Raw genomic sequence first — 27,145 nt, forward strand, 5'->3', positions numbered from 1 at the left:
GTCATCAACAGCATTGCAACTCTAATCATTTGCTGCCACACACCTGCAGTGTAACTGTGCAAAATACGGATTGCCATTTGCATCATCAGCATGACTTAATGATGTCATAAAGGTGTGATGAATTTTTTTCCTGTCTCGGGCGAGTGAAATGTCTGATACGAGCCCTGTAGATATGGTCTCAAATGTTGTCACTTAGCTGAGTTAGTTACTTGAGAAAATGGAACTGATATAATAATAATAATTCTGGTACTTGGTCAGCGTTTACTATGTGCCAAGCACTGTTCTAAGCACTGGGGTAGATACAAGTTAATCAGTTTGGACATAGTCCCTGTCCCACATGGGGCTCACAATCTTAATCCCCTCCCCATTGCTCCAACTCGCTCCCTTTGCTCTACTCCTCTCTTTCTGCAGTTTATCCCTGTCATCTCTTAGAAGATTTTAGTTTTATTTGCAGTCCTGAAAATTTGATAAATTTTTGGTTGTGGGTGCAACTTCCTTGGTGTATCATCTTAGTGGCTCCCACTGTGGCTGTGTTAGGCTAGTCAACAGCCCTGTCCTCCTATTATTAATAATAATAATTATTATTATTATCTTATTATTATCAATTGTAATAATAGCTATGCTCTTACTATGTACCAAGCATTGTACAAAGCACTGAGGTAGATACAACAGAATCAGATTAGACACAGTCCCTATTCCACCCAGGTCTCAAAGTCTAAATGGGAGGAAAAATGGGTAGTAAATCCCCACTTTAAAGATGAGAAACTGAGGCCCAAGCGCCTAAGGTCACTCAACAGATACCCTTCAGATCAGCCCTGTCTTCCCTGCTCCCTGAATCATCAAGTTCTCAGACTTAATGTCTCAGATCAAGTTTCCAGTGTTTATCTTGCTGCCAAAAATGAATCCTTTAGCTGGGCTTGCTTCCAACATTCTGCCTCTTGATGCCTTCCCACCCAGTCCATCTAGGAAGGCCTAGTTCCTTTATATCAAATCTGGATTAGATATATTCCATGCCAATCAATTTGTGCCTATTTTAGTATTTCTATTCCTTTGGGGAAGAGATCTAGGGGGACGTCTCCTTATATCTGAGTTTGAATTTGGGAGACTTGAATCATCGTCAGTAGCAGCATTTGAGAGCACTGTACCCAATTTTCCTCTCCTTCTACTTCCAGGTTGTTTTTGAATTGTTAATCTCTCCCCAAATTCCAGTTTGTATCTCTGCCTTCAGGACTCTGTTTAGCTCAGCTATTTCTCCTGCTTGCTGCCTCCTCCTTTCCCCTCCACACCCTCAATCAATCGTATTTATTTACAGGTACAGAGCACTGTACTAAGTACTTGGGAGAGTGTAATTCAAGGGAATAGGTAGAAAAATGCTTAATTACTAAAGATTAAGACCTAATTTTATCCTCATTTTAAAAAGTAGAACCAATAAATTATCTGTGATTTAACCACCCAAGTCCATACCCAGTTACTGAGAAGTTCATTTAAAATTAATTCCACTGTTCAGAACCACCCCAGTCTCCTTCCAACTTAGTCTGCCACCTTTCAAAACATATCCGTGATCGTAATCTAAAAATTCATAACATGGAAGAGCTTGAAACATTTAAAAGCTTCCGGACCTGGTCACTGATTATTTTCTTCTTCTTCTTTCTTCTTTCGTCCTTCCTTCTTCTTTCTTCTTTCTTCCTTCCTTCTTCTTTCTTCTTCCTTCCTTCTTCTTTCTTCTTCCTTCTTCCTTCCTTCTTCTTCCTTCCTTCTTCTTTCTTCTTTCTTCTTTCTCTTTTCTTCTTCCTTCTTTCTTCTTCCTTCTTCTTCCTTCTTTCTTCTCCTCCTTCACTTCCTCCTCCTCCTCCTTCTTCTGGTATTTGTTAAGCACTTACTCTGTGCTGGGCACTGCAATAAGAGCTGGGGTAGATATAAATTAATCAGGTGGGACACAGTCCATGTCTAGCATGGGGCTCACGGTCTTAATCCCCATTTTACAGATGAGGTAACTGAGGCACAGAGAACATGAGTGATTTGCCCAATGTCAAAGACAAAGGGCAGAGCCAGGATTAGTACTCCTCTGACTCTTAGGTCTTTTCTCTTTCCATTAAGCCATGCTGCTTCTTCCCTGTCACCCTAGAAGCAGCATGACATATTGGGTAGAGCACAGGCCTGGGAGTTAGAAGGTCATGTGTTCTAATCCTGGCTCCGCCACTTGTCTGCTGTGTGACCTCGGTCTGGTCACTTCACTTCTCTGGGCCTCAGCGCTCTCATCTGTAAAATGGGGATTAGGGCTGTGATTCCCCACGAGGGATTGGGATTGTGTCCAATCTGATTATTTTGTGTGTACCCCAGTGCTTAGAACAGTGTCTGGCACATGGTAAGCACTTAACAAATGCCATTATTATTATTATTATTATTGACAGTTGCCTGGGTGATCATCTTGGGTATCACCCTGCGAAGGACCACCCAGGATTATGTTAATCAATAAGAGTTGGACAAACTGGCATAAAATAATTACAATTCAGATTAATCAGGAAGTCCTTGTGGTAGCAACAAAACTTTTCTGAATTAACAATGGATTTACAAGGACGGGGATAGGGATTTTTGTGGCGACAAGCAAAGAGTCTCTGTTTCCCTAGCACGCCCATGACCTGTCTGTCCATAGCCAGGCCAGAGTCTTAAAGGGGAAAACAGTCTTTGTGCTCTTTGCCTTGCAAGTCATTGAACTAAGTGATTAGGTTATATCCCCATATAATTCGTTGATCCTCCTTATTTTGACTTTACCATCTTAATGTCACTATGACTAAAATGCCCTTAATGTCACTGCCTTTGAAGCCCAATGCTGTACTGATAGAAAAACAGCCGTCGGAAAAAAAAAAGAAGCGTAATTACAAAATCACATGATATAAAGCAGGAGGAGGAAAAGCAGATATGTCCCTGGTTATAGAATTACCGGTGCCAGGCTACACAAGGAACTAATTGCTTTAGTAGGCAAAGCCCACATTTAAAATCAGGCAGTCAGAGCAGATGAATTCTCCAGGAGTATTGACAGAGCCTACTGACTCTATAGATAGCCTCTAGAATTTCATCTTGTCTCAGTGAATTATTAACTTTCAGGAACTGGAGATGGCTCTTGAAAAAACAGAGAAAGCTGTATTTTTTTAGACATGGCAAAGATAGCGAAAGGGTGCGGTGATAGAATAGAAAAGTAGCTAGTTCCTTCAGAGAGATTAGGAAAAATTGTCACTGTGTTCAAGGACTAAGTCGCTTGAAGGTCTGAGTGAGAGCTGTAAGGCTAAAACCTTACCTCCTTCCCTTCCCCGCAGCACCTGTATATATGTATATATGTCTGTACATATTTATTACTCTATTTATTTATTTATTTTACTTGTACATATCTATTCTATTTATTTTATTTTGTTAGTATGTTTGGTTTTGTTCTCTGTCTCCGCCATTTAGACTGTGAGCCCACTGTTGGGTAGGGACTGTCTCTATATGTTGCCATCTTGTACTTCCCAAGCACTTAGTACAGTGCTCTGCACACAGTAAGCATTCAATAAATATGATTGATTGATTGATTAAAAGGGAAGCAGCATGGCTCAGTGGAAAGAGCATGGGCTTGAGAGTCAGAGGTCATGGTTTGAATCCCGCCTCCGCCACTTGTCAGCTGTGTGACCTTGGGCAAGCCACGTAACTTCTCTGTGCCTCAGTTACCTCATCTGTAAAATGGGGATTAAGACTGTGAGCCCCACTTAGGACAACGTGATCACCTTGTATGCCCTCAGTGCTTAGAACAGTGCTTTGCACCTAGTAAGCACTTAACAAATACCATCATTATTATTATTATTAAAAGGCAGGAAGGCAGAGGAACTTAAGCTCCAATTTTTGTATCCCACCTTCTTTTCTCCTTTGTCTCTGCCCTTGTTGACCTAGCATGGGAGGCAGTTCTTATTTATTCAATAATATTTATTGAGTGCTTACTTTTTTGCAGAGCACTGTACTAAGCACTTAGAGTATAGTACAACAATAAAAAGACACATTCCCTGCCCACAACGAGCTTACAGTCTCGGGGTGGGGGCGGCTATGATCTAGTGAGAAGTATCATGGCCTAGTGGCTAGACCATGGACCTCGGACCCAGGAGGTCATGGGTTCTAATTCCGGCTCCACTACTTGTCTGTTGTGTCAGGTTGGGCAAGTCACTTCACTTTTCTGTGTCTCAGTTCCCTCATCTGTAAAATGGGGATTGAGACTTGCTGGTATCCACCCCAGTGCTTAGTACAATGCCTGGCCTTTAGTAAGTGCTTAACAAACACTGTCATGATTATTATTATTATTTTGCTTTTCACAAACCCTGGAGAGTTACTGTTTGCTTGTCCGGGACACTGATCAGCCATTCATTCCATTACATTAGGGACCGTCTCTATATGATGCCAACTTGTACTTCCCCAGTGCTTAGTACAGTGCTCTGCACACAGTAAGCGCTCAATAAATATGATTGACTGAATAAATGACAGACATCAATATAAGTAACAGGCATCAATATAAATAAATAAAATTATAGATGTACACATAGATGCATAAGAGCTATGGGGCGGGGAGAAGGGGGAAGGGCAAAGGGAGCGAGTCATGGCAACGTGGGGGTGCTCAGGAAAAGCAGGGCTTAGCCTGGGAAGGCCTCTTGGAGGAGGTGTGCCTTCAGTAGGGGTTTGAAGGGGAGAAAAGTGATTGGCAAATATGAGGAGGAAGGATGTTCCAGGCCAGAGGTAAGACATGGGCCAGGGGTCGACGGCGGGACAGGCGAGACTGAGGTACAGTGAGAAGGTTAGCACCAGAGGAGTGGAGTGTGCAGGCTGGGATGTAGGAGAGAAGGGTGGTGAGGTAAAAAAAAAAAAAGGGGGGGGGCAAGGTGATGGAGAGCTTTAAAGCCAAGAGTGAGGAGATTTTGTTTGATATGGAGGTGGATAGGCAAAGACTGGAGATATTTGAGGAGGGGTGTGACATGCCCTAAACGTTTCTGTAGAAAGATAATCTGGGCAGCAAAGTGAAGTATGGACTGAAGTGAGGAGAGGCAGGAGGTTGGGAGGTCAGAGATCTCCTTCTTGCCAAATCCAGTGGCTCCTACTCTATCCTAATCCTCCTCAACTTCTCAGCTGCCTTCGACACTGTGGACCACCCCCTTCTCCTCAACACGCTATCCTACCTTGGCTTCACAGACTCCGTCCTCTCCTGGTTCTCCTCTCATCTCTCCAGCTGTTCATTCTCAGTCTCCTTTGAGGGCTCCTCCTCCCCCTCCCATCCCCTGACTGTAGGGGTTCCTCAAGGGTCAGTTCTTGGTCCTCTTCTGTTCTCTATCTACACTCACTCCCTTGGAGAACTCATTCGCTCCCACAGCTTCAACTACCATCTCTATGCTGATGACACCCAAATCTACATTTCTGCCCCTGCTCTCTCTCCCTCCTTTCAGGCTCATGTCTCCTCCTGCCTTCAGGACATCTCCATCTGGATGTCTGCCCGCCTTCTAAAACTCAATATGTCCGAGACTGAACTTATCTTCCCTCCCAAACCCTGTCCTCTCCCTGATTTCCCATCACTGTAGATGGCACTACCATCCTTCCCGTCTCACAGGCCAGCAACCTTGGTGTCATCCTGGACTCCGCTCTCTCATTCATCCCTTACATCCAATCCACCAAAACCTGCCGGTCTCACCTCTGCAACATCGCCAAGATTCGCCCTTTCCCCTCCATCCAAACTGCTACCTTGCTGGTTCAGTCTCTCATTTTATCGAGACTGGATTACTGCATCAGTCTCCTCTCCGATCTCCCATCCTCCTGTCTCTCCTCACTTCAGCCTATACTTCATGCTGCTGCCCGGATCATCGTTGTACAGAAACACTCTGGGCATGTTACTCCCCTTCTCAAAAATCTCCAGTGGCTGCCAGTCAACCTACGCATCCAGCAAAAACTCCTCACTCTCGGCTTCAAGGCTGTCCATCACCTTGCCCCCTCCTACCTCACCTCCCTTCTCTCTTTCTACAGTCCAGCCCGCACCCTCCACTCCTCTGCTGCTAACCTCCTCACTGTACCTCGTTCTCGCCTGTCCCACCGTCAACCCCTGGCCCACATCCTTCACCTGGCCTGGAATGCCCTCCCTCCACAGAACAGCCAAGCTAGCTCTCTTCCTCCCTTCAAAGCCCTACTGAGAGCTCACCTTCTCCAGGTTGCCTTCCCACATTGAGCCCCCTCCTTCCTCTCCCCCTCCTCCTCCTCCCCATCCCCACCGCCCTACCTTCTTCCCCTCCCCACAGCACTTGTATATATTTGTATAGATTTATTACTCTATTTATTTTACTTGTACATATTTACTATTCTAATTATTTTGTTAATGATGTGCATATAGCTTTAATTTTATTTGTTCTGACAATTTTGACACCTGTCTATCTGTTTTGTTTTGTTGTCTTTCTCCCCCTTCTAGACTGTGAGCCTATTGTTGGGTAGGGACCGTCTCTATATGTTGCCGAATTGTACTTCCCAAGTGCTTAGTACAGTGCTCTGCACACAGTAAGCGCTCAATAAATATGCTTGAATGAATGAATGAATGGTATATAACAAGTGCTTAGCCAATGCCACTATTGTTGTTAACATTATTATTATTACTCTGGCTTCCAGTAATAATAATAGTAATAATAATAATAATGGTATATAATAATGTGCAAAGCACTGTTCTAAGCGCTGGGGAGGATACAAGGTGATCAGGTTGTCCCACGTGGGGCTCACAGTCTTATTCCCCATTTTACAGATGAGGTAACTGCGAACCCAGAGAAGTGAAGTGACTTGCCCAAAGTCACACAGCTGACAATTGGTGGAGTTGGGATTTGAACCCATGACCTCTGACTCCCAAGCCCCTGCTCTTTCCACTGAGCCACGCTGCTTCTCCAGTAGGCCTGGAGGTTCCTCTCCGAAAAGAATGGTGGTGGCAGCAGTAACTGTATTCCTTGGACAAATCAAACCAGCCAGGAATGAAGCAGTGGCTTAGGGGAGCTGGAGATGATGATGTTATTATTATTACTATTTAAGTATTATTTCTTTAAATACAACCATGTTGTAAGAAGTGGACTGCAGGGAGGAGAGTGAAGGGCATGTACTGAGAGATAGTCAGAGAAGGGAACAGAGAGGTAAGAGGAGGGAAAGCCTTGAGGCCAATGGTCAGAAACGTTTAAGGTAGCCAGGAGGCAATGAGTAGCTAATTGGAGGTTTTTGAAGAATGGAGCTGGCATTTGATTGACAGCTTAGAGAGATAATTATCTCCATTGTAAGCTCCTTGAGGGCAGGGAATATGCAGTTGCTTTTGTTGTAGTAATAATAATAATAATAATAATAATAATAATAATAATAATAATAATGGCATTTGTTAAGCGCTTACTATGTGCCAAGCACAGTTCTAAGCGCTGGAGTAGATACAAGGTAATCAGGTTGTCCCACGTCGGGCTCACACTCTTAATCCCCATTTTAATAAGAATGATGGCATTTGTTAAGTGCTTACTATGTGCAAAGCACTGTTCTAAGCGCTGGGGAGGATATAAGGTGATCAGATTGTCCCACGTGGGGCTCACAGTCTTCATCCCCATTTTGAGGTAACTGAGGCACAGAGAAGCTAAGTCCAAAGTTACACAGCTATGTGGCAAAGCCGATATTAGAACCCATGACCTCTGACTCCCGAGCCCATGCTCTTTCCACTCCTCTCCCCAGTCCTAATTCCATTTTCTTCCCTCACTGGGCACTCAGTGAGCACCACTGCTGGCTTGACTGATGCAGTTACATATAAGAAAGAGTGAAGAGAATAAAGGGTGGAGGCAGGTAAACTACAAACTGTTAGAAGAATCTAACCAATGGCACTCAAAAATTCTGGACACCTTTGATCAACCCTATCTCCATATTTTTGTTTCAGTTAATACCTAATCATTAAAAGGATAATAAAGATATTTCCATGTATTTAAAGAAATAATACTTAAATAATAATAATAATAACTTTGGTATTTGTTAAGCACTTACTATGTGCCAAGCACTGTTCTAAGCGCTGGGGGAGATACAAGGTAATCATGTTGTCAATCAATCAATCGTATTTATTGAGCACTTACTGTGTGCAGAGCATTGTACTAAAGCGCTTGGAAAGTACAAGTTGGCAATATATAGAGGCGGACCCTACCCAACAGTGGGCTCACAGTCTAGAAGGGGGAGACAGAGAACAAAACCAAACATATTAGCAAAATAAATAGAATAGATATGTACAAGAAAAATAAATAAATAAATAGAGTAATAAATATGTACAAACATATTACAACACACAACACATACAAACACACTAATTAAATATAAATTATTTCAATAATTCAATAAAAGGTATTGAAATAATCAAACAGCATGGCTCAGTGGAAAGAGCACAGGCTTGGGAGTCAGAGGTCATGGGTTCAAATTCCGACTCCACCACATGTCTGCTGTGTGACCTTGGAGAAGTCACTTAACTTCTCTGAGTCTCAGTTCTCTCATCTGTAAAATGGAGATTAATACTGTGAGCCCCACGTGGGACAACCTGATCACCTTGTATCCCCCCCAGCTCTTAGAACAGTGCTTTGTACATAGTAAGCGCTTAACAAATGCCATAATAATTATTATTATTATCAAGAATTAATCAAATATATATTTTGATATTAATAAAAATAAATATTATAGGTGTTTTATCTAAAATATAGACCAATATGTATTTACCTTTTGGGAGCAACAAGTGTTTGTCCTCCAACCATTCCTGGGAACATTTATTATTTATTGTTACGAACCCGATAAGAAAATAGTAATAATAATAATTGTGGTATTTGTTTGGAGCTTACTCTCTGTCAACCACCATATTAAGTGCCGGAGTAGATACAGGAAAATTAAGATAAACATAGTTCCTGCCTCACATGAGGGTCACAGTCTAAGATGGAGAGAGAACGGGTATCAAATACGCATTTTATGGCTGAGGAAATTAAGGCACATTGATATGAAGTGAATGAATGAATGAATGAATGAATGAATGAATGAATGAATGAATGAAATGAACCAAGGCATCACAGCAGAAAAATGGCAGAGCTGGGATTCAAACTCAGACCCTCTGGCTCCCAGGCCCATATTCCTTCAACTTGACCGGGCTACTCTCATGTTCACTGAACTGTGATCTCCAGATGTTTAATTTTTTAAAGAAGGGTGTGATAAGCACATTTGCAAGGAAAGGGGTTATTGTTGGAATTCATAGCCTAAATAATCACGATTTTTTTAAAGCACACAATGCCCGTTATTAAGCTCTTCTATCACCCTTTTTTTAAGAGAGAGCTATTTAATTTTAATGTCCATTCAAGTTGTATTGGGGAATAGCTGTATTGGTAGTCGAGCACTTAGTGCAGTGCTCTGCACACAGTAAGCGCCAATAAATACGACAATGAATGAATGGACAGAAAGTATACATGAAGAACCGGCAGAATGTAGAGGTGAGGTAAATATGGGAAATCTGAGAAGCAGCATGGCCTAGTGGAAAGAGCATAGGCCTGGGAATCACTGGACCTGGGTTCTAATCCTGACTCCCAATCTTGTCTGATGTGTGATCTTGGGCAAATTGCTTAATTTCTCCATGTTTGTTACCTCATTTGTAAAATGGAGATTAAGACTGTTAGCCCCATGTGGTACAAGGGCTATGTCTCACCTGATTATCTTGTATCTACCCCTGCACCTAACAAAGTGGCTGGCACCTAGTAAGTGCATAACCAACACCATTAAAAAAAACCAGTAATCCCTGTTAGATTGTAAACTCTTTAATGGCAGAGTCTCTGCCTTAAACATTTGTTGTTCTCTCCTCAGCACTTTGTGTAGTGAAGTGTACACCAGAATCACTCAGTAGTGTCACTTGACTGAGCAGAGTCAAAAATGACACCAAAATGCAAGCGTGGAGGAAAGGCAGAGAATATGGCGGTGTCGATAACTGTAATGGGAAAATTAGGAAGGGTATAAGATCTGGGTAGAAGGGTAGAAGATCCCTCACATCCAAGCCGTCACCAAAACCTGCTGGTTTCAGCTCCACAACATTGCCAAAATCCGCCCTTTCCTCTCCATCCATACCGCTACCCTACTCATTCAAGCTCTCATCCTATCCCGTCTGGACTACTGCATCAGCCTTCTCTCTGATCTCCCATCCTCGTGTCTCTCCCCACTTCAATCCGTACTTCATGCCGCTGCCCAGATTGTCTTTGTCCAGAAACGCTCTGGGCATGTTACTCCCCTCCTCAAAAATCTCCAGTGGCTACCAATCAATCTGCGCATCAGGCAGAAACTCCTCACCCTGGGCTTCAAGGCTGTCCATCCCCTCGCCCCCTCCTACCTCACCTCCCTTCTCTCCTTCTCCAGCCCAGCCCGCACCCTCCGCTCCTCTGCCGCTAATCTCCTCACCGTACCTCGTTCTCTCCTGTCCCGCCATCGACCCCCGGCCCATGATATCCCCTTGGCCTGGAATGCCCTCCCTCTGCCCATCCACCAAGCTAGCTCTCTTCCTCCCTTCAAGGCCCTACTGAGAGCTCACCTCCTCCAGGAGGCCTTCCCAGACTGAGCTCCTTCCTTCCTCTCCCCCTCGTCCCCCCCTCCATCCCCCCATCTTACCTCCTTCCCTTCCCCACAGCAACTGTATATATGTATATATGCTTGTACATATTTATTACTCTATTTATTTTACTTGTACATATCTATTCTATTTATTTTATTTTGTTAGTATGTTTGGTTTTGTTCTCTGTCTACCCCTTTTAGACTGTGAGCCCACTGTTGGGTAGGGACTGTCTCTATATGTTGCCAACTTGTACTTCCCAAGTGCTTAGTACAGTGCTCTGCACACAGTAAGCGCTCAATAAATACGATTGATAATGATGATGATCTGGGACAGAAGATGAGAAGTCTAATTTGGGACCCATTGAATTTAAAATGCAAGTGGATTATCCAAATGGAGATGCCCTGAAGAAAGGAAGAAATCGTTTTTGGAAGAGGTAAAAGGACAGTGCTGGAAAATAGATTTTCTGTTCATACTATATTATTGCTCTTAGCTTCACTGCCAAGGTGAATGATGCTGACTGGAGTTATAAGCACTGTTTATCTTCATCATTCATACCTTCGGACCAGGAATGTCAGTATTGAATCTCTATCTATCCAGCTACATTCCTTTTGGTCAGGATTTGCCTGCAGACAAGCTCCCTCTGACTCATTGTCATATTGAAGAATACTTGGTCATATGCTGGGATCTAGAGAAAAGATGAAAAGGAGAATTCATAAAACTGTTAAATGTCTGGCCATCATGGTCGTGATTTGGTGATTCAATAAGCTACCTGTGACTTGTCCGTTAGGTCGTTCTGCTTAGTTCGTCCCATAATGATTGCAAATGTTTTACAGTGATGTGGTGGAAATGATCCCCTGAAGTTCCTTATGGTAAAAGAAGTTCTGTGCCTGGGTGCTTTGGGGCCCACCCAGAGCTTTTACAGTGATCTAAAAATATTTCCAGCTGTTTAACACTGATAGTTTGATAGTGTTGATCTTTCTGATTAGAGTACCTCGAGGGGACAGAGGAATGCAAAGGGACCTGGAAATATTGCTGAATACCAACGTTAAACTACTGCAAGGGGAGTTCATCAAGGAACCAAATAGGTACCAAAAATAAAAATGCAAAACTTGGAGATGGAACGGCCCTGTCTACAGGACACAAGAAATGATAATAATAATGATGGTATTTGTTAAGGACTTACTATGTGCTGAGCATTGTTCCAAGCACTGGGAATGATACAAGGTGATCAGGTTGCCCCATGGGGGGCTCACCGTTTTAATCACTGTTTTACAGGTGAGGTAACTGAGGCACAGAGAAGTTGAGTGACTTGCCCAAAGTCACACAACTGACAAGTGGTGGACCTGGGATTAGAACCCATGACCTCTGACTCCCAAGCCCGGGCTCTTTACACTAAGCCACGCTGCTTCTACTGGGTAGCCCCCCAAAACTACAAAGGAAAAATAACATATCCAGGTAGCAAACACTGGCACACTGACAATGACGATGATTATGGTGGTTGTTAAGCACTTACTATGTATCAGACACTGGATTCATGCAAGGGAATAGCGAACCCACATTCATCCTACCTCTGCTCCTGCTATGCCCCACTGCTCTGTCCAATTGATTGATTGTTCCCTGTCTGGAACTATAATGATGGCATTTATTAAGCACTTACTAGGTGTAAAGCACTGTTCCAAGTGCTGGGGAGGTTACAAGGTGATCAGGTTGTCCCTTGCGGGGCTCACAGTCTTCATCCCCATTTTACAGATGAGGCAACTGAGGCACAGAGAAGTTAAGTGACTTGCCCAAAGTCTGACACAGCTGACAATTGGCAGAGCCGGGATTTGAACCCATGACCTCTGACTCCAAAGCCCATGCTCTTTCCACTGAGCCCACACTCCCACTTTAAATCTGACCGACCAGGGTTCTCCCCATCTTCAAATTGCTTCTAAAAATCACATCTCCAAGGAACCTTCCCTGATTTTTTAATAGTATTTAAGTGCTTACTGTGTGCCAGGCACTGTATCAATATTAATGTCTGTCTCCCCCTCTTTAGACCATTAACTCGTTGTGGGCAGGGATTGGGTCTGTTTTTTGTGATGTTGGGCTCTCCCAAGTGCTTACTACAGTGCTCTGTGCACAGTAAGCGCTCAATAAATACGACTGAATGAATTGCTTAGTCCCCAGGCTACATCCCTGCAACTGCCACTTCAGTATTTCTGGACCACTGAAGCACTGTGGCACTCCTAACTGCCTTTACCATTTGTGTACACATCAACCTGGCCTAGTGGATAGAGGACGGGCCTGGGAATCAGAAGGACCTGGGTTCAAATGTGACTCTGCCACTTGTCTGCTGTGTAACTTTGGGCAAGTCACTTCACTTCTCTGGGACTCAGTTCCGTCATCTGTAAAAGGGGGATTGAGACTGTGAGCCCTTTGTGGAACAGGGATTGTGTCCATCCCAATTATCTTGTATCTACCCCAGCCCTTAGAACAGCAGGGCTTGATCCATAGTACTGCTTAACAAATACCACAATTACTATATAATTATTATTGTGCTTGCCCAACTGCTTAAAACAGTAATCTCTCAGTAAATACCATTAATTGATACACTATTGAGAACAGTGCTCTGCACACAGTAAATGCTCAGTAAATACGATTGAATGACGTATCCTATCTGTAAATGATTTGAGTGTTGATCTTCTCCACTAGATTGATTTTTTTTCTTTTAATGATGTCTGTTAAGTGCTCACTATGTGCCAGGCATTGTACTAAGCACTGGGGTAGATACAATATCTTCAGGTTGGACACCATCCCTGTCCCCACAAGGAGCTGACAGTCTAAGGGGGAGGGAGAACAGGGACTTTAAGCTCATTGTGGGCAGGGAATGTGTCTGTTTATTGTAGCATTCCGCTGTGTAACCTTGGGCAAGTCACTTAACTTCTCAGAGCCTCAGTTCCCCTATCTGTAAAATGGGGATGAAGACTGTGAGCCCCACGTGGGACACCTTGATCACCTTGTATCCCCCCCAGCACTTAGAACAGTGCTCTGCACATAGTAAGCGCTTAACAAATGCCATCATCATCATCATCATCTCCCCAGCACTTAATAACAATAATAATAATGTTGGTATTTGTTAAGCGCTTACTATGTGCCAAGCACTGTTCTAAGCGCTGGGGAGGTTACAAGGTGATCAGGTTGCCCCACAGTGGGCTCACACAATTTTAATCCCCATTTTACAGATGAGGTAACTGAGGCACAGAGAAGTTCAGTGACTTGCCCAAAGTCACACAGCTGACAGTTGGCGGAGCGGGGATTTGAACCCATGACCTCTGACTCCAAAGCCAGTGCTCTTTCCACTGAGCCATGCTGCTTCTCCGCACTTAGTACAGTGTTCTTAGTACAGTGCTCTGCACACAGTAAGCACTCAATAAGTACGACTGAATGAATGTTCTGTACACAGAAAGAATTCAATAAATGCCATTGACTGACTGATATTTTACAGATGAAGAAACTAAGGCACAGATTAGTTAAGATCTGTTATCCGTTAAGGCAAGTTATGCTGCCAACTTGTACTTCCCAAGCGCTTAGTACAGTGCTCTGCACACAGTAAGCACTCAATAAATACAATTGATTGATTGATTGATTGATTAAGATCACACAGCAGACAAATGTCAGAGCCGGGGGTAGAACCCAGGTCCTCTGACCCCCCAGGCCTGTGTTCTTTCCCACTAGGCCAAACTGCTCGTTCTGTTGGCTGCTGGACAGGGAAAGGAAATGATCGATCAGTACATAGTAGCATGAGGAAGGTGGCCACTGAGGGAGCGGTGGCAGGAATGTGGGGCTCTGGGGCGGGGGAGGTGGGAATACAGGGGGAAGATGATGAAGTGGGAATCACAAGAAGCAGCATGGCGTAATGGATAGATCACCAGCATGGGAATCAGGAGGTCACAGGTTCTAATCCCGACTCCGCCACTTGTCACAGTCTTCTAGACTGTGAGCCCACTATTGGGCAGGGACCGTCTCTATATGTTGCCAACTTGTACTTCCCAACACTTAGTACAGTGCTAAGCACACAGTAAGCGCTCAATAAATACGATTGAATTGAATTGAATTGTCCACTGTGTGACCTTGGGTAAGTCACTTGCCTTCTCTGTGCCTTAGTTACCTCATCTGTAAAATGGAGGGATTGAGACTGTGAGCCCCAAGTGGGATAGGGACCGTGTCCAACCCGATTTGCTTGCATCCACCCCCATGCTTAGTTCAGTGCCAGGCACATAGTAAGCGCTTAACAAATACCAAAAAGAAAGAAAGAAGAAGGAGGGGGAATGGAGCTGTTGGTGAAAATGTAAAATGGGGATTCAAACTGTGAGCCCCCCGTGGGGCAACCTGATCACCTTGTAACCTCCCCAATCAATCAATTGTATTTATTGAGCGCTTACTGTGTGCAGAGCACTGTACTAAGAGCTTGGGAAGTACAAGTTCCCCAGCACTTAGAGCAGTGCTTTGCACATAGTAAGTGCTTAATAAATGTCATTATTATTGTTATTGTTAAGCGCTTAATAAATACCATTACTATTATTATCTTTTCCATTAACCAGGGCTCCAAGCAAGCAGCAACGCCATGAGGAGCCCTTGGCTCAGGGTGTTCCAGGTATCTTCATGATCAAAGTCCCACAGGGTCTCAATGTTTTGACAAGCTCAAATGTTAAATCATCTGGAAATAGTTTGGCCATTATAACATGCTGCCAGGCTCAGAACGGGCTTCTGATTCTTAACTGGGAGCCATTCTTTTGCCTCTTCCAGATTTAGAATGGGGCCCAGGTTACATTTAAAACACTGTCATTGCCTGGTCTTAGACAGACAGGATAAAACTTACCGCTTTAGGGAAGATAGAACTATTTTCAAGTAACCTGTTTGCTTCATTTTTTCGAAGTCAGTACTTGGAGGTGTCAAAGCTTCTGGTATTCTCCAATAAGAGTGTATTTGTCAGAGTCTTAAGACCCTTCTCAAAGAAGCCTTGCCCTTTCTGTAACCTCTCATCACTTAGTTTGCTTTCTATTCTAGGCTCATTGCTCAGAGGGGCAGTGACCTAATTCCATTGATGACAATGACAGTGTTTCACAAGGCCTCCAGTATTGTGACCTTTATAGTCGCTAATCACACACTGAGCACCTTAAATTTCCCAAGTCCCTTATCATTTCACTAGCAATAATAATTGTTGCAGTATTCTTCTTCATTGGAGACAGACTGGACTTAATCTCAAGGGGGGAGAAGAGTCCCATGAAGACTAGGCCATCAATCAGTCCTTCTAGACTGTGAGCCCGTTGTTGGGTAGGGACCGTCTCTGTATGTTACCGAATTGTACTTTCCAAGTGCTTAGTACAGTGCTCTGCACACAGTAAACGCTCAATAAATATGATTGAATGAATGAATGATCTCCGCCCTCTGAGTTTACACTGTAGCTGGGGACACAGACGTTAAAATAAATTGCAGAAGCAACAGGGTATAAGGTTACATGCATAAATGCTGTGGAGGAGAAGGTGGGCTGAATTCTGAAGTGTTTACTGGGTAATAATAATTGTTGTATTTGTTAAGCATTTAATATGTGTAAAACATCGTACTAGGGTAGTTACAAGAAATCAGGTTCCACATGGACTAACAGTCTAAATGGGAGGGAGAACAGGCATTGACTCCCCATTTTGCTGATGAGGGAACTAAGGCCCAGAGAAGTGAATTAACTTCCCCATGGTCACACAGCAGGTAAATGGTGGATCTGGGGTTAGAACCCACAACCTCTGAATCCCACCCAGGACAATATTTTTTCCACTTAGCCACACTGCTTCTCACAAGCTTTGGACTTATGTATGATATGGGCTAATGTGTAGTGTTGACAAAGAAGGGAGGGAAAATGGGGTTGGGAGATGAGAGATTTATCAGGGAAGGTTTCCTAGAGGAGATATGACTTTAGGAGGGCTTTGAAGATGGCGAAAGTGGTCGTCTGTCATTCATTCATTCATTCATTCATTCAATCGTATTTACTGAGCACTTACTGTGTGCAGAGCACTGTACTAAGCGCTTGGGAAGTACAAGTTGGCAACATATAGAGATGGTCCCTACCCAACAGTGGGCTCACAGTCTAGAAGGGGGAGACAGACAACAAAACAAAACATATTAACAAAATAAAATAAATAGAATAAACATGTACAAATAAATAAATAGAGTAATAAATATGTACAAACATATATACATAATATATACAGGAGCTGTGGGGAGGGGAAGGAGGTAAGGCTGGGGGAATGGGGATACCAAGGGAGAAGGAATTCCATGCAGGAAAGAGGGTGTGCGTAAGGAGTTGACGGCGAGACAGATGAGATTGAGAAACAGTAAATAGGTGGGTGTTAGAAGCGCAAATTGTGTGAAGTGAAGTGTGCAACTGAGCTGTAATAGGAGAGCACCAAGGATAGTTCAATTTTTTCCTGTTGGTTCTGAGTTCCATGTGTTAAATATCAATACTAACACTTCCATCACAGCGAAAAATTCTTTTTCCAAGCTATTCTTTCACAGAGGGCCTGGGTTCTAATCTTTGCTCTGTCACTTGCCTGCTCTGAATGTGACCTTGGGCAAGTCACTTAACTTCTCTGTGCCTCAGTTTCCTCAACTGCAAAATGGGGCTACAATACCTGCTTTTTGATGGTATTTGTTAAGTGCTTGCCATGTGTCAAGCACTGCTGTAAGAACTGCGGTAGATACAAGTTAATTAGGTTGGACACAATCCCTGTCCCGGATGGGGCTCACAGTAATAATGATGGCATTTATTAAGCACTTACTATGTGCAAAGCACTGTTCTAAGCGCTGGGGAGGTTACAAGGTGATCAGGTTGTACCACGTGAGGCTCACAGTCATCATCCCCATTTTATAGATGAGGTAACCGAGGCACAGGAAGTTAAGTGACTTGCCCAGTCACACAGCTGACAAGTGGCGGAGCTGGGATTTGAACCCATGACCTCTGACTCCAAAGCCCATGCTCTTTCCACTGAGCCACGCTACTTCTCAGTATAGGAGGGAGAACAGATATTTAATACTCATTTTACAGTGGAGGAAACGGACACACTGAGAAGTTAAGTGACTTGACCAAGGTCACACAGCAAGCAATTGGCAGAGCTGTATTTAGAACCCAGGTCCTCTGACTTCTAGGCTCGTGCTCTTTCCACTAGGCCGTGCTGCTTCTCCCTCCTACTTAGACTCTGAGCCCCATGTGGGACAAGGAATGTGCCCAACCTGATTAGCTGGTATCTCTCCCAGCCAAACACTTAGTACCATGCTCTACACACAGTAAGTGCTTAATAAATATGACTGAGTGAATGAATGAACAATAATTCCCCCTCCTCCCCCTCCCCATCTCCCCCGCCTTACATCCTTCCCCTCCCCACAGCACCTGTATATATGTATATATGTTTGTACGTCTTTATTACTCTATTTAGTTTACTTGTACAGATTTATCCTATTTATTTTATTTTGTTAATATGTTTTGTTTTGTTGTCTGTCTCCCCCTTCTAGACTGTGAGCCCGCTGTTGGGTAGGAGCCATCTCTATATGTTGCCAACTTGTACTTCCCAAGCGCTTAGTACAGTGCTCTGCACACAGTAAACACTCAATAAATATGACTGAGTGAATGCATGAACAATAATTCCCCCTCCTCCCCCTCCCCATCTCCCCCGCCTTACCTCCTTCCCCTCCTCACAGCACCTGTATATATGTATATATGTTTGTATGTATTTATTACTCTATTTTACTTGTACATATTTATTTTATTTATTTTATTTTGTTAATATGTTTTGTTTTATTGTCTGTCTCCCCCTTCTAGACTGTGAGCCCGCTGTTGGGTAGGAACCGTTATGTTGCCAACTTGTACTTCCCAAGCGCTTAGTACAGTGCTCTGCACACAGTAAGCGCTCAATAAATACGATTGAATGAATGAATGAACTTGGCACATAGGACGTGCTTAACAAATGTAATAATCATAATACTATCAATCAATCAATCAATCTTATTTATTGAGCGCTTACTGTGTGCAGAGCACTGTACTAAGCGCTTGGGAAGTACAAGTCGGCAACACATAGAGACAGTCCCTACCCAACAGCGGGCTCACAGTCTAGAAGGGGGAGACAGAGAACAAAACCAAACATACTAACAAAATAAAATAAATAGAACAGGTATGTACAAGTAAGATAAATAAATAAATAGAGTAATAAATATGTACAAACATATATACATATATACAGGTGCTGTGGGGAAGGGAAGGAGGTAAGATGGGGGGGATGGCTAGTAATATACTAATGAAATCTGTAATTGTGTCAACTCTGACAATAGTAGATTATACCTGATTTTTCCCTTCTGGTTTCTGGGAGAAGGTAGGATTATCATTTGAAAAAATTGCTGTATGCTACTCAGAAGCGGTGGTGGACATAAAGAAAGTACATGGGAAAGCTTCAATGACCTGGGAGAACTGTCGCTGTGGAACGCTGTAGAATTTTCACTGAGGTTTTGTACTCTCCAAGGCATCTCCTGCTGTACATAGTCAAGGGTGATGTGGTTTTATAACCCCAATGTAAACTTCCAAGGAACATGTGGTGCTTGTTATGCAGCCTCTCTGGGACCTGGAAGCATTCCCTAAGCTCATGGGGGATTAAATAGGTTAAATGGTTCAGGCCACTAAATGCACAGAACATCCTCAAGAATTAGGGACTGACCAGGCTGATTTCAAAATACCAGTTGCGGGTAGTTTGCGAAAACAGTACACCCTGCAATAAGACCAAAAATGGTTTTGAAGAGGAAAAGCCAATGGAAATAACCTAAGAGAAGTAAGTGCCTGTTAAGGGCCTATTATCATCAACAGTATTTATTGAGCACTTACTATGTGTACAGCACTGTACTAAGCACTCGAGAGTACAGTACAACAGAATTGGCAGACACGTTCCCTGCCCACAATGAGCTTCCAGTCTAGAAAATGAAACCTTTCCAGAAAATGATACCTATTTTTATTATGGTATTTGTAAAGCGCTTACTATGTGCCAAGCACTGCTAAGGAACACCTACTTCAACCCTAAAGGAATAGAAGTAAACAGAATTCTTCCCTCTCTGAGGGAAGCACATGATATTCACCCCACCCTCAGCCCCACAAGATTTATGTATGTAGCTGTAATTTATTTTAACGCCTGTCTCCCCCTCTGGGCTCCCTTCTAGACTTTGAGCCCATAGTTGGGAAGGGACTGTCTCTATATGTTGCCGACCTGTACTTCCCAAGCGCTTAGTACAGTGCTCTGCACACAGTAAGCGCTCAATAAATACGATTGAACGAATGGGCACTGTAAGCGCCTTCTGGGTGGGGAGCATGTCTACCAACTCTGTTTCGTACTCTCCCAAGTGCTTATAGTACAGTGCCGTGCATATAGAAAGGGCTCAATAAATACCATTGATTGATTAATTGATTTGAGCAACTGCTCCAGTCACTCTCATTTCATAGATTTGTAAAAGTACCTGAATAGAGGAAACGGCAGTTGTAAAAATGCTATCCTTAGTTCTCTCTTGCCTTTCACAGAAAAGAACACGGATAATATGTGTTGAATACTGTAGTACATACTGAGGGAGATACAGCATATGCAGATTGGACACAGTCCCTATCCCATTAAATTTCAGGGAGTCAAAAATATCGTTTGCTAAATCATAACAGGGGGACAGTTTTATTATTCAGAGCCCCAATCATTATTTCCTTCCTCCCTGTCTTTCCTCAGGGAAAACACAAATATTTTATATTCTGTGGAACAGAAAGTTGGAGCTACGCTTCTGTAAGGATTGGAACTAGAGCAACTATTTCAAAACTGTACATGGAATTGTGGTTTCAAATTGGCGGCAGAATACCTCTCTCCTGATCTGCAAATGATCAGGAGCAATGAAGTAGATGGAAGACAAGTCATATAAGCCAACTCTAATCAATCAATCCGTTGTATTTATTGAGCACTTGCTTCGTGCAGAACACCGTACTAAATACTTAGGAAAGTACAATATAAGCGTACAACAGAATTGGTAGACACATACCCTGCCCACAACGGGCTTACAGTCTAGAGGGGAGGCAGATACTGATATAAATGAATAAATTACATATATGTACATAAGCGCTGTGGAGCTAAGGGAGGGGTGGACAAAAGAAGAAGATCAGGGCGATGTGGAAGGGGCTAAGAGAAGAGGAAATGAGGGTTTAGGAAAGGCCTCTTGAAAGAGATATATCTTCAATAAGATTTTGAAAGTGGGGAGAGTAATTGTCTGTCAGACATGAAGAGGGAGAGCTTTCCAGGCCAGAGTTAGGGCATGGGTGAGAAGTTGGCAGGGAGAATATTCTCTCTCTCTCTCTCACACACACACTTTTTTTCTCACTTCTTCATGGTGGGCAGGGAACAAGTCCACCAATTCTGTTGTATTGTACTCTTCCATGTGCTCAGTACAGTGCTCTGCACACGGTAAGCACTCAATCAGTATGATTGATTTCTCTCCCTCTCTCACTCTTTCTTCCACTCTCCCTCCTTTTCTCTCCCTGCTATAGAGGCAAAGGCGATAAAAACCTTTGATCAGAAGGTGTATTCATTTTATTTCACTTTATTTCAATGTTTTATTTTTGCAGGTGGTTATGTATATCGGCCAGATCTCTAAGGATATCCTGAAGTGGCCTCGTCCCTTCTCTCCGCCGGTCGTGCAGCTAGAAAAGAGAGTAATTTCTGAGTATGGAATGCCATCTACTCATACTATGGCTGCAACAGCCTTATCTTTCACATTACTCATTTCCACTATGAACCGATACAAGGTAAGAAGACACCCTCTGGACACTCCCTCATCCCCAACCCCAACTAGGGAATTGGTGGGAGGTCGAAGTTGGAATGATTACTTTTGTTCAAGATTTTCCTCTTATTCCCTTCAATAGTTGTAGTAGAAACATTTTTTGAGTATGCACTTGGAATTATGCACACTGTATTAAGTGCTTAGAGGGTACAGAGTAATGAAATGACTCTATTTTACTTGTAATAATAATAATAATAATAACATTTTTATTAAGCGCTTACTATGTGCAAAGCACTGTTCTAAGCACTGGGAAGGTTACAAGGTGATCAGGTTGTCCCTCGGGGGGCTCACAGTCTTAATCCCCATTTTACAGTTGAGGAAACTGAGGCCTAGAGATGTTAAGTGACTTGCCCAAAGTCACACAGCTGACAGTTGGCGGAGCTGGGATTTGAACCCATAACCTCTGACTCCAGAGCCCGGGCTCTTTCCATTGAGCCACGCTGCTTCTCATAATTGTACATATTTACTATTCTATATATTTTGTTAATGGTGTGCATCTAGCTTTATTTCTATTTATTCTGATGACTTGACACCTGTCCACATGTTTTGTTTTGTTGTCTGTCTCCCCCTTCTAGACTGTGAGCCCGTTGTTGGGTAGGGACCTTCTCTATATGTTGCCAACTTGTACTTCTCAAGCGCTTAGGACAGTGCTCTGCACACAGTAAGCGCTCAATAAATACGACTGAAAGAATGAATGAATTCTCCACCCACAAGGAGCTTAGGGAAGCAGTGTGGCTTATTGGAAAGAGCACGAGCTTGGGAGGTCGTGGTTCTAATCCCGGCTCTGCTAACTTGTCAGCTTTGTGACTTTGGGCAAGTCACTTCACTTCTCTGTGCCTCAGTTACCTCATCTGTAAAATGGAGATTTAGACTGTGAGCCCCACATGGGAGAACCTGATTACCTTGGATCTACCCCAGGAACAGTGCTTGGCACATAGTAAGCTCCTATCAAATACTATTATTATCATCATCATCATCATCAATCATATTTATTGAGTGCTTACTGTGTGCAGAGTACTGTACTAAGCGCTTGGGAAGTACAAATTGGCAACATATAGAGACAGTCCCTACCCAACAGTGGGCTCACAGTCTAAAAGGGGGAGATAAATTATTATTATTATTATTATTACTACACTGTAGCAGAGTCACTGAGGATGTTTGAGTCACTTGCAGTGAGATCTAATGACAGTAAAGGGGTTTGAATGTTGGTTGAACCAAATATTGGGTTCTGTCTTTCACCTTCTTCAGCACTTGGAGTAATAGTACTTATTAAGTACTTACTGCAGTGCGGAGTGCTGTACTAAGCGCTGGGAGAGAATATACAAGTGGGTATCAGATGTAGTCCCTGCCCCCTCAGGGGCCTCATGTCTCTCCTGGCCTGGGTCGCCAGCCTCCTATATTTTAATCATAATGCTCATGGGCAGTGCTTTTGTTGTACAGCTCTGTTTTGGATGTTTTTATGAATATAATATAAATATAAACTCATGGAAATATGAGGAGCATAGGCCTGGGGATAAGAAGGAACTGGTTTGTAATCCCCGCTCTTCCACATACCGATTGTGTGACCTTGGGGCAGTCACTTAACTTCTCTGTGTCTCAGTTACTGCAACTGTAAAATGAGAACTCTGTACCTCTTCTCCCTCATACCTGTGAGCCCCGTGTGGGACCTGATTATCTTGTATCTACCTCGGTGCTTAGAACAGTGCCTGGCATATAATAAGCACTTAACTAATACCATTACTATTATTTTTATTATTATCACCTGATTGTAATCTTGTTGCTGGTGCAGGAACGGAAACTCAAATTCTATAAAATTGATGGTCCCCACATAATAATAATAATAGTAAGAAGAAGAATAGTAATTATGGTATTTGTTTAATGCCCTCTATGTGCCAAGCACTGTTCTAAACACTGGGGTAGATACAAGGTAATCAGGTTGGACACAGTCCCTGTCCCACATGAGGCTCACAGTCTTAATCACCAATTCACAGATGGGGTAACTGAGGCAAAGATAAGTTAAGTGACTAGTTCAAGGTCACACAGAAAACAAGTGATGGAGTTGGGTTTAGAATCCAGGTCCTCTGACTCCCAAGCCTGTTTTCTTTCCACTAGACCATGTTGCTTCCCTGAAAGCCGTACATGAGAGTTGTAAGGCTTTGAACAGCTGTGGAGTGGCAGAAGGACTTTTCCATCTCAGCTCTTCTTCTGGCACACTTGAATTTTTCAAGTCCCCTCTGTGGACTTGGGAAGGATATTGGGAAGGACAAAACAAAGCCCCGCTGAAAGTCTTCTCTTCGAAAGAATATTTGTCTAACGTTCAGGACCTCTTAAAGAGGTGGGACCATTAGAAGCAGCATGGCCTAGTGGATAGATCCTGGGCCTGGGACTCAGAAGGTCATGGGTTCTAATCCCAGATCCACCACTTGTCTGCTGTATAACCTTGGACAAGTCGCTTAACTTCTCTGTGCCTTGGTTCCCTCATCCGTAAAATGGGGATTAAGGCTGTGAGCCCTATGTGGGATAGGGACTGTGTCCAGCCCGATTTATCATATATCTATTCCAGCGCTTAGAACATTGCCTAGCACATAGTAAGCGCTTAACAAATACCATCATCATCATCATTAGCACCTCTGAATTATATAATCTCTGTTATAATCCTGTGCTATTCCCTAAATTTGAGGGCATTCCAGGACCTACACTAAATCTCATCATCATCATCATCATCATCAATCGTATTTATTGAGCGCTTACTATGTGCAGAGCACTGTACTAAGCGCTTGGGAAGTACAAATTGGCAACATATAGAGACAGTCCCTACCCAACAGTGGGCTCACAGTCTAAAAGGGGGAGTCTAAAAGGGGGGGGAATCTCGAAATGAATGGTTTAAAACGGATTGCATTTAGAAATGAATGATGTAAGGCAGCCCTATTTTAAGAATACAATAGTGCCCAGAATAGCTATTAGACTCCTTGCTCAGATAACGTTTATCTTCTAATGTCAATTATGTATAGAACCGCATTCAGTCTTTCAAGAAGAAGACCCAAGTATGTTCCCATATCAAATTTAGGCTTCCTACTGCTAGTTTTCCACTCTCAGGGTCACACTGGAGAGTTTCCAATACTCTACCCGTCTTGGCTATGGGAGAGAGAGTCAAGCAGAGGCCTATCCTTTCCATTCCTGGCTTGGCCAGTGGCTAGCAAGTGGAAGACAATTTGCTACAAGTCAAAACTCACCCGTGCTGGGTAGCAGCAGCATGGGAGAGAGTCGAGGGGGAGACTTGAGTTTACTTCCGTATTTTTACCAAGAAAACTCTCTGGATCCACTACCAGAACGATTGCAGATGGAGAGCGGGACGTTCTGGAAGAGATGTGTCCGTGGTGTCGCTTTGGGTCAGAAGCGACTCAATGGAGTAAGACAAAGACTGCTAGCCTGGTCCAGGGAGAGGTAGTGAGTTGCTAAATATTAGCACCTTTCCTATTCTCTTCCCTACTTAACTGTTTCCTAGCTCCAAGGCTGGAAGTCAGAGGGAGAGGGAAGATTTGAGAATGAGGACATAGGTGGACCTCTCCCTCAAGTGTTGCAGACTCCAACTCTTAGTTGAAGTGGAACTGAGTTATTTGATACAAGACGACTCCTTTTATAAAGAATCTCAAAATAATCATCATCATCATCAATCGTATTTATTGAGCGCTTACTGTGTGCAGAGCACTGTACTAAGCGCTTGGGAAGTACAAATTGGCAACATATAGAGACAGTCCCTACCCAACAGTGGGCTCACAGTCTAAAAGGGGAAAATTGGACTTGTTTCTGCCCGGTTTCGAACCGGGGACCTTTTGCGTGTGAGGTGAACGTGATAACCACTACACTATGGAAACCACCTCAGAGGAGTAGATTGTGATTGCTTTGATCCCTCTGATCACTCTAATAATGGCATTTAATAATAATAATAATGGAACTCTAGACTGTGAGCCCGTTGTGGGCAGGGATTGTCTCTCTCTATTGCTGTATTGTGCTTTCCAAATGCTTAGTACAGTGCTCTACACACAGCGCTCAATAAATACGATTGAATGAATGGACGAATGAATCCCTCTTTATGTCCATTTGCACTGAAGTTTTCGGGCTCTACTTGCAGCTCCCAACCTGGTACTTATTATTATTATTATTGTTGTCACTGTTATTATTATTATAGTATTTGTTTAGTGCTTACTATGTGCCAAGCACTTTTCTAAGCACTGGGGTAGATACAAGGTAATCAGGTTGTCCTGCGTGGGACTCACAGTCTTAATCCCCATTTTACAGATGAGGTAACGGGCATGGAGAAGTGAAGTGACATGCCTAAGGTCACACAGCAGACAAGTGGCAGGGCCAGGATTAGAACCCATGTCCTCTGACTCCCAAACCCGTGTTATTGTACTTAAATGCTTACTATGTCAGTCAATTGCATTTATTGAGCACTTACTGTGTGCAGAGCACTATACTAAATACTATGTGTCAAATACTGTTCTAAGCACTGGGTTAGATACAATTTAATCAAGTTGGACACAGTCCCTGTCCCACAGGGAGCTCCAAGTATAAGTATTTAGCATTGATCTCTTTCATAAGGGGGGCATTCATCCAGCTTCCATCTGGCCTGTCCTAATCAATCAATCAGTGGTGTTTCTTGAGTGCTTACTATGTGCAGAGCACTGTAGTAAGCGCTTGGAAGAGTATGCAGCATGGCTTAGTGGAAAGAGCCTGGGCTTGAGAGTCAGAGGTTGTGGGTTCTAATCCCGGCTATGCCACTTATCAACTGTCTGACTTTGGGCAAGTCACTTCACTTCTCTGTGCCTCAGTTACCTCATCTGTAAAATGGGGATTAAGACTGTGAGCCCCACATGGGACAACCTGATTACCTTGGATCTACCCCAGCACTTAGAACAGTGCTCGGCACATAGTAAGCGCTTAACAAATATTATCATTATTATTATTACAGTACAGGAGACTTAGCAGACATGTTCTCTGCCCACAACGAGCTTACAATCTAATCCCCTGTCTGATGTAGTTATAATATCAGATGACTTTGTAACTGACATTTCTCTTCAGCACCCATCCTCCCTCCTCAGCGACATCCTGTCACCAAGTTCTGTAGCTTGGAAGGCATGAATATGTTCACACAGCTCTGGGAGGGAAATTCGCTAGCTCTGGATCAAGTAGCAGGGGTAGGAGGAGTAGGAATCCCATCAAACAAATGCTTTAGTTTCAGGCAAATTTGGCATATTCCCCAACTGCCACGATAACATCACCATGTACCACATGCTTGGCATAACATATGGGACATCACATGTGTTTCTGTTTCTGGTGTTCTTGAGTTCTACCCTTGGCCACTCGAGATATGGGGCAATAGCATAACTATATTGGCCTAAGTGCTTGGGACAGTGCTCTGCACACAGTATTCATTCATTCATCCATCCATTCATTCAATCATATTTATTGAGCGCTTACTGTGTGCAGAGCACTGTACTAAGCACTTTGGAAGTACAAGTTGGCAACATATAGAGATGGTCCCTACCCAATAATGGGCTCACAGTCTAGAAGGGGGAGACAGACAACAGTACAAAACATTTGGACAGGTGTCAAGTCATTAGAATAAATAGAAGTAAAGCTAGATGCACATTATTAACA

At 43.2% G+C, this 27,145-nt stretch overlaps 1 protein-coding gene across 1 annotated transcript in view; it reads left to right on the forward strand.

Moving 5' to 3' along the window:
• The window catches only part of SGPP2 (sphingosine-1-phosphate phosphatase 2), a 102,596-nt gene that overhangs the window by 37,272 nt on the left and 38,179 nt on the right, over positions 1–27,145 (forward strand). Inside the window, exon 2 of the mRNA XM_038749129.1 lies at positions 21,270–21,449. Coding sequence (XP_038605057.1) covers positions 21,270–21,449 — 180 coding nt within the window. The remainder of the gene's footprint in view (positions 1–21,269; positions 21,450–27,145) is intronic.

The sequence above is a fragment of the Tachyglossus aculeatus genome, chromosome 1 (genome assembly GCF_015852505.1).
Source record: "Tachyglossus aculeatus isolate mTacAcu1 chromosome 1, mTacAcu1.pri, whole genome shotgun sequence".
Classification (NCBI taxonomy): Eukaryota; Metazoa; Chordata; class Mammalia; order Monotremata; family Tachyglossidae; genus Tachyglossus; species Tachyglossus aculeatus.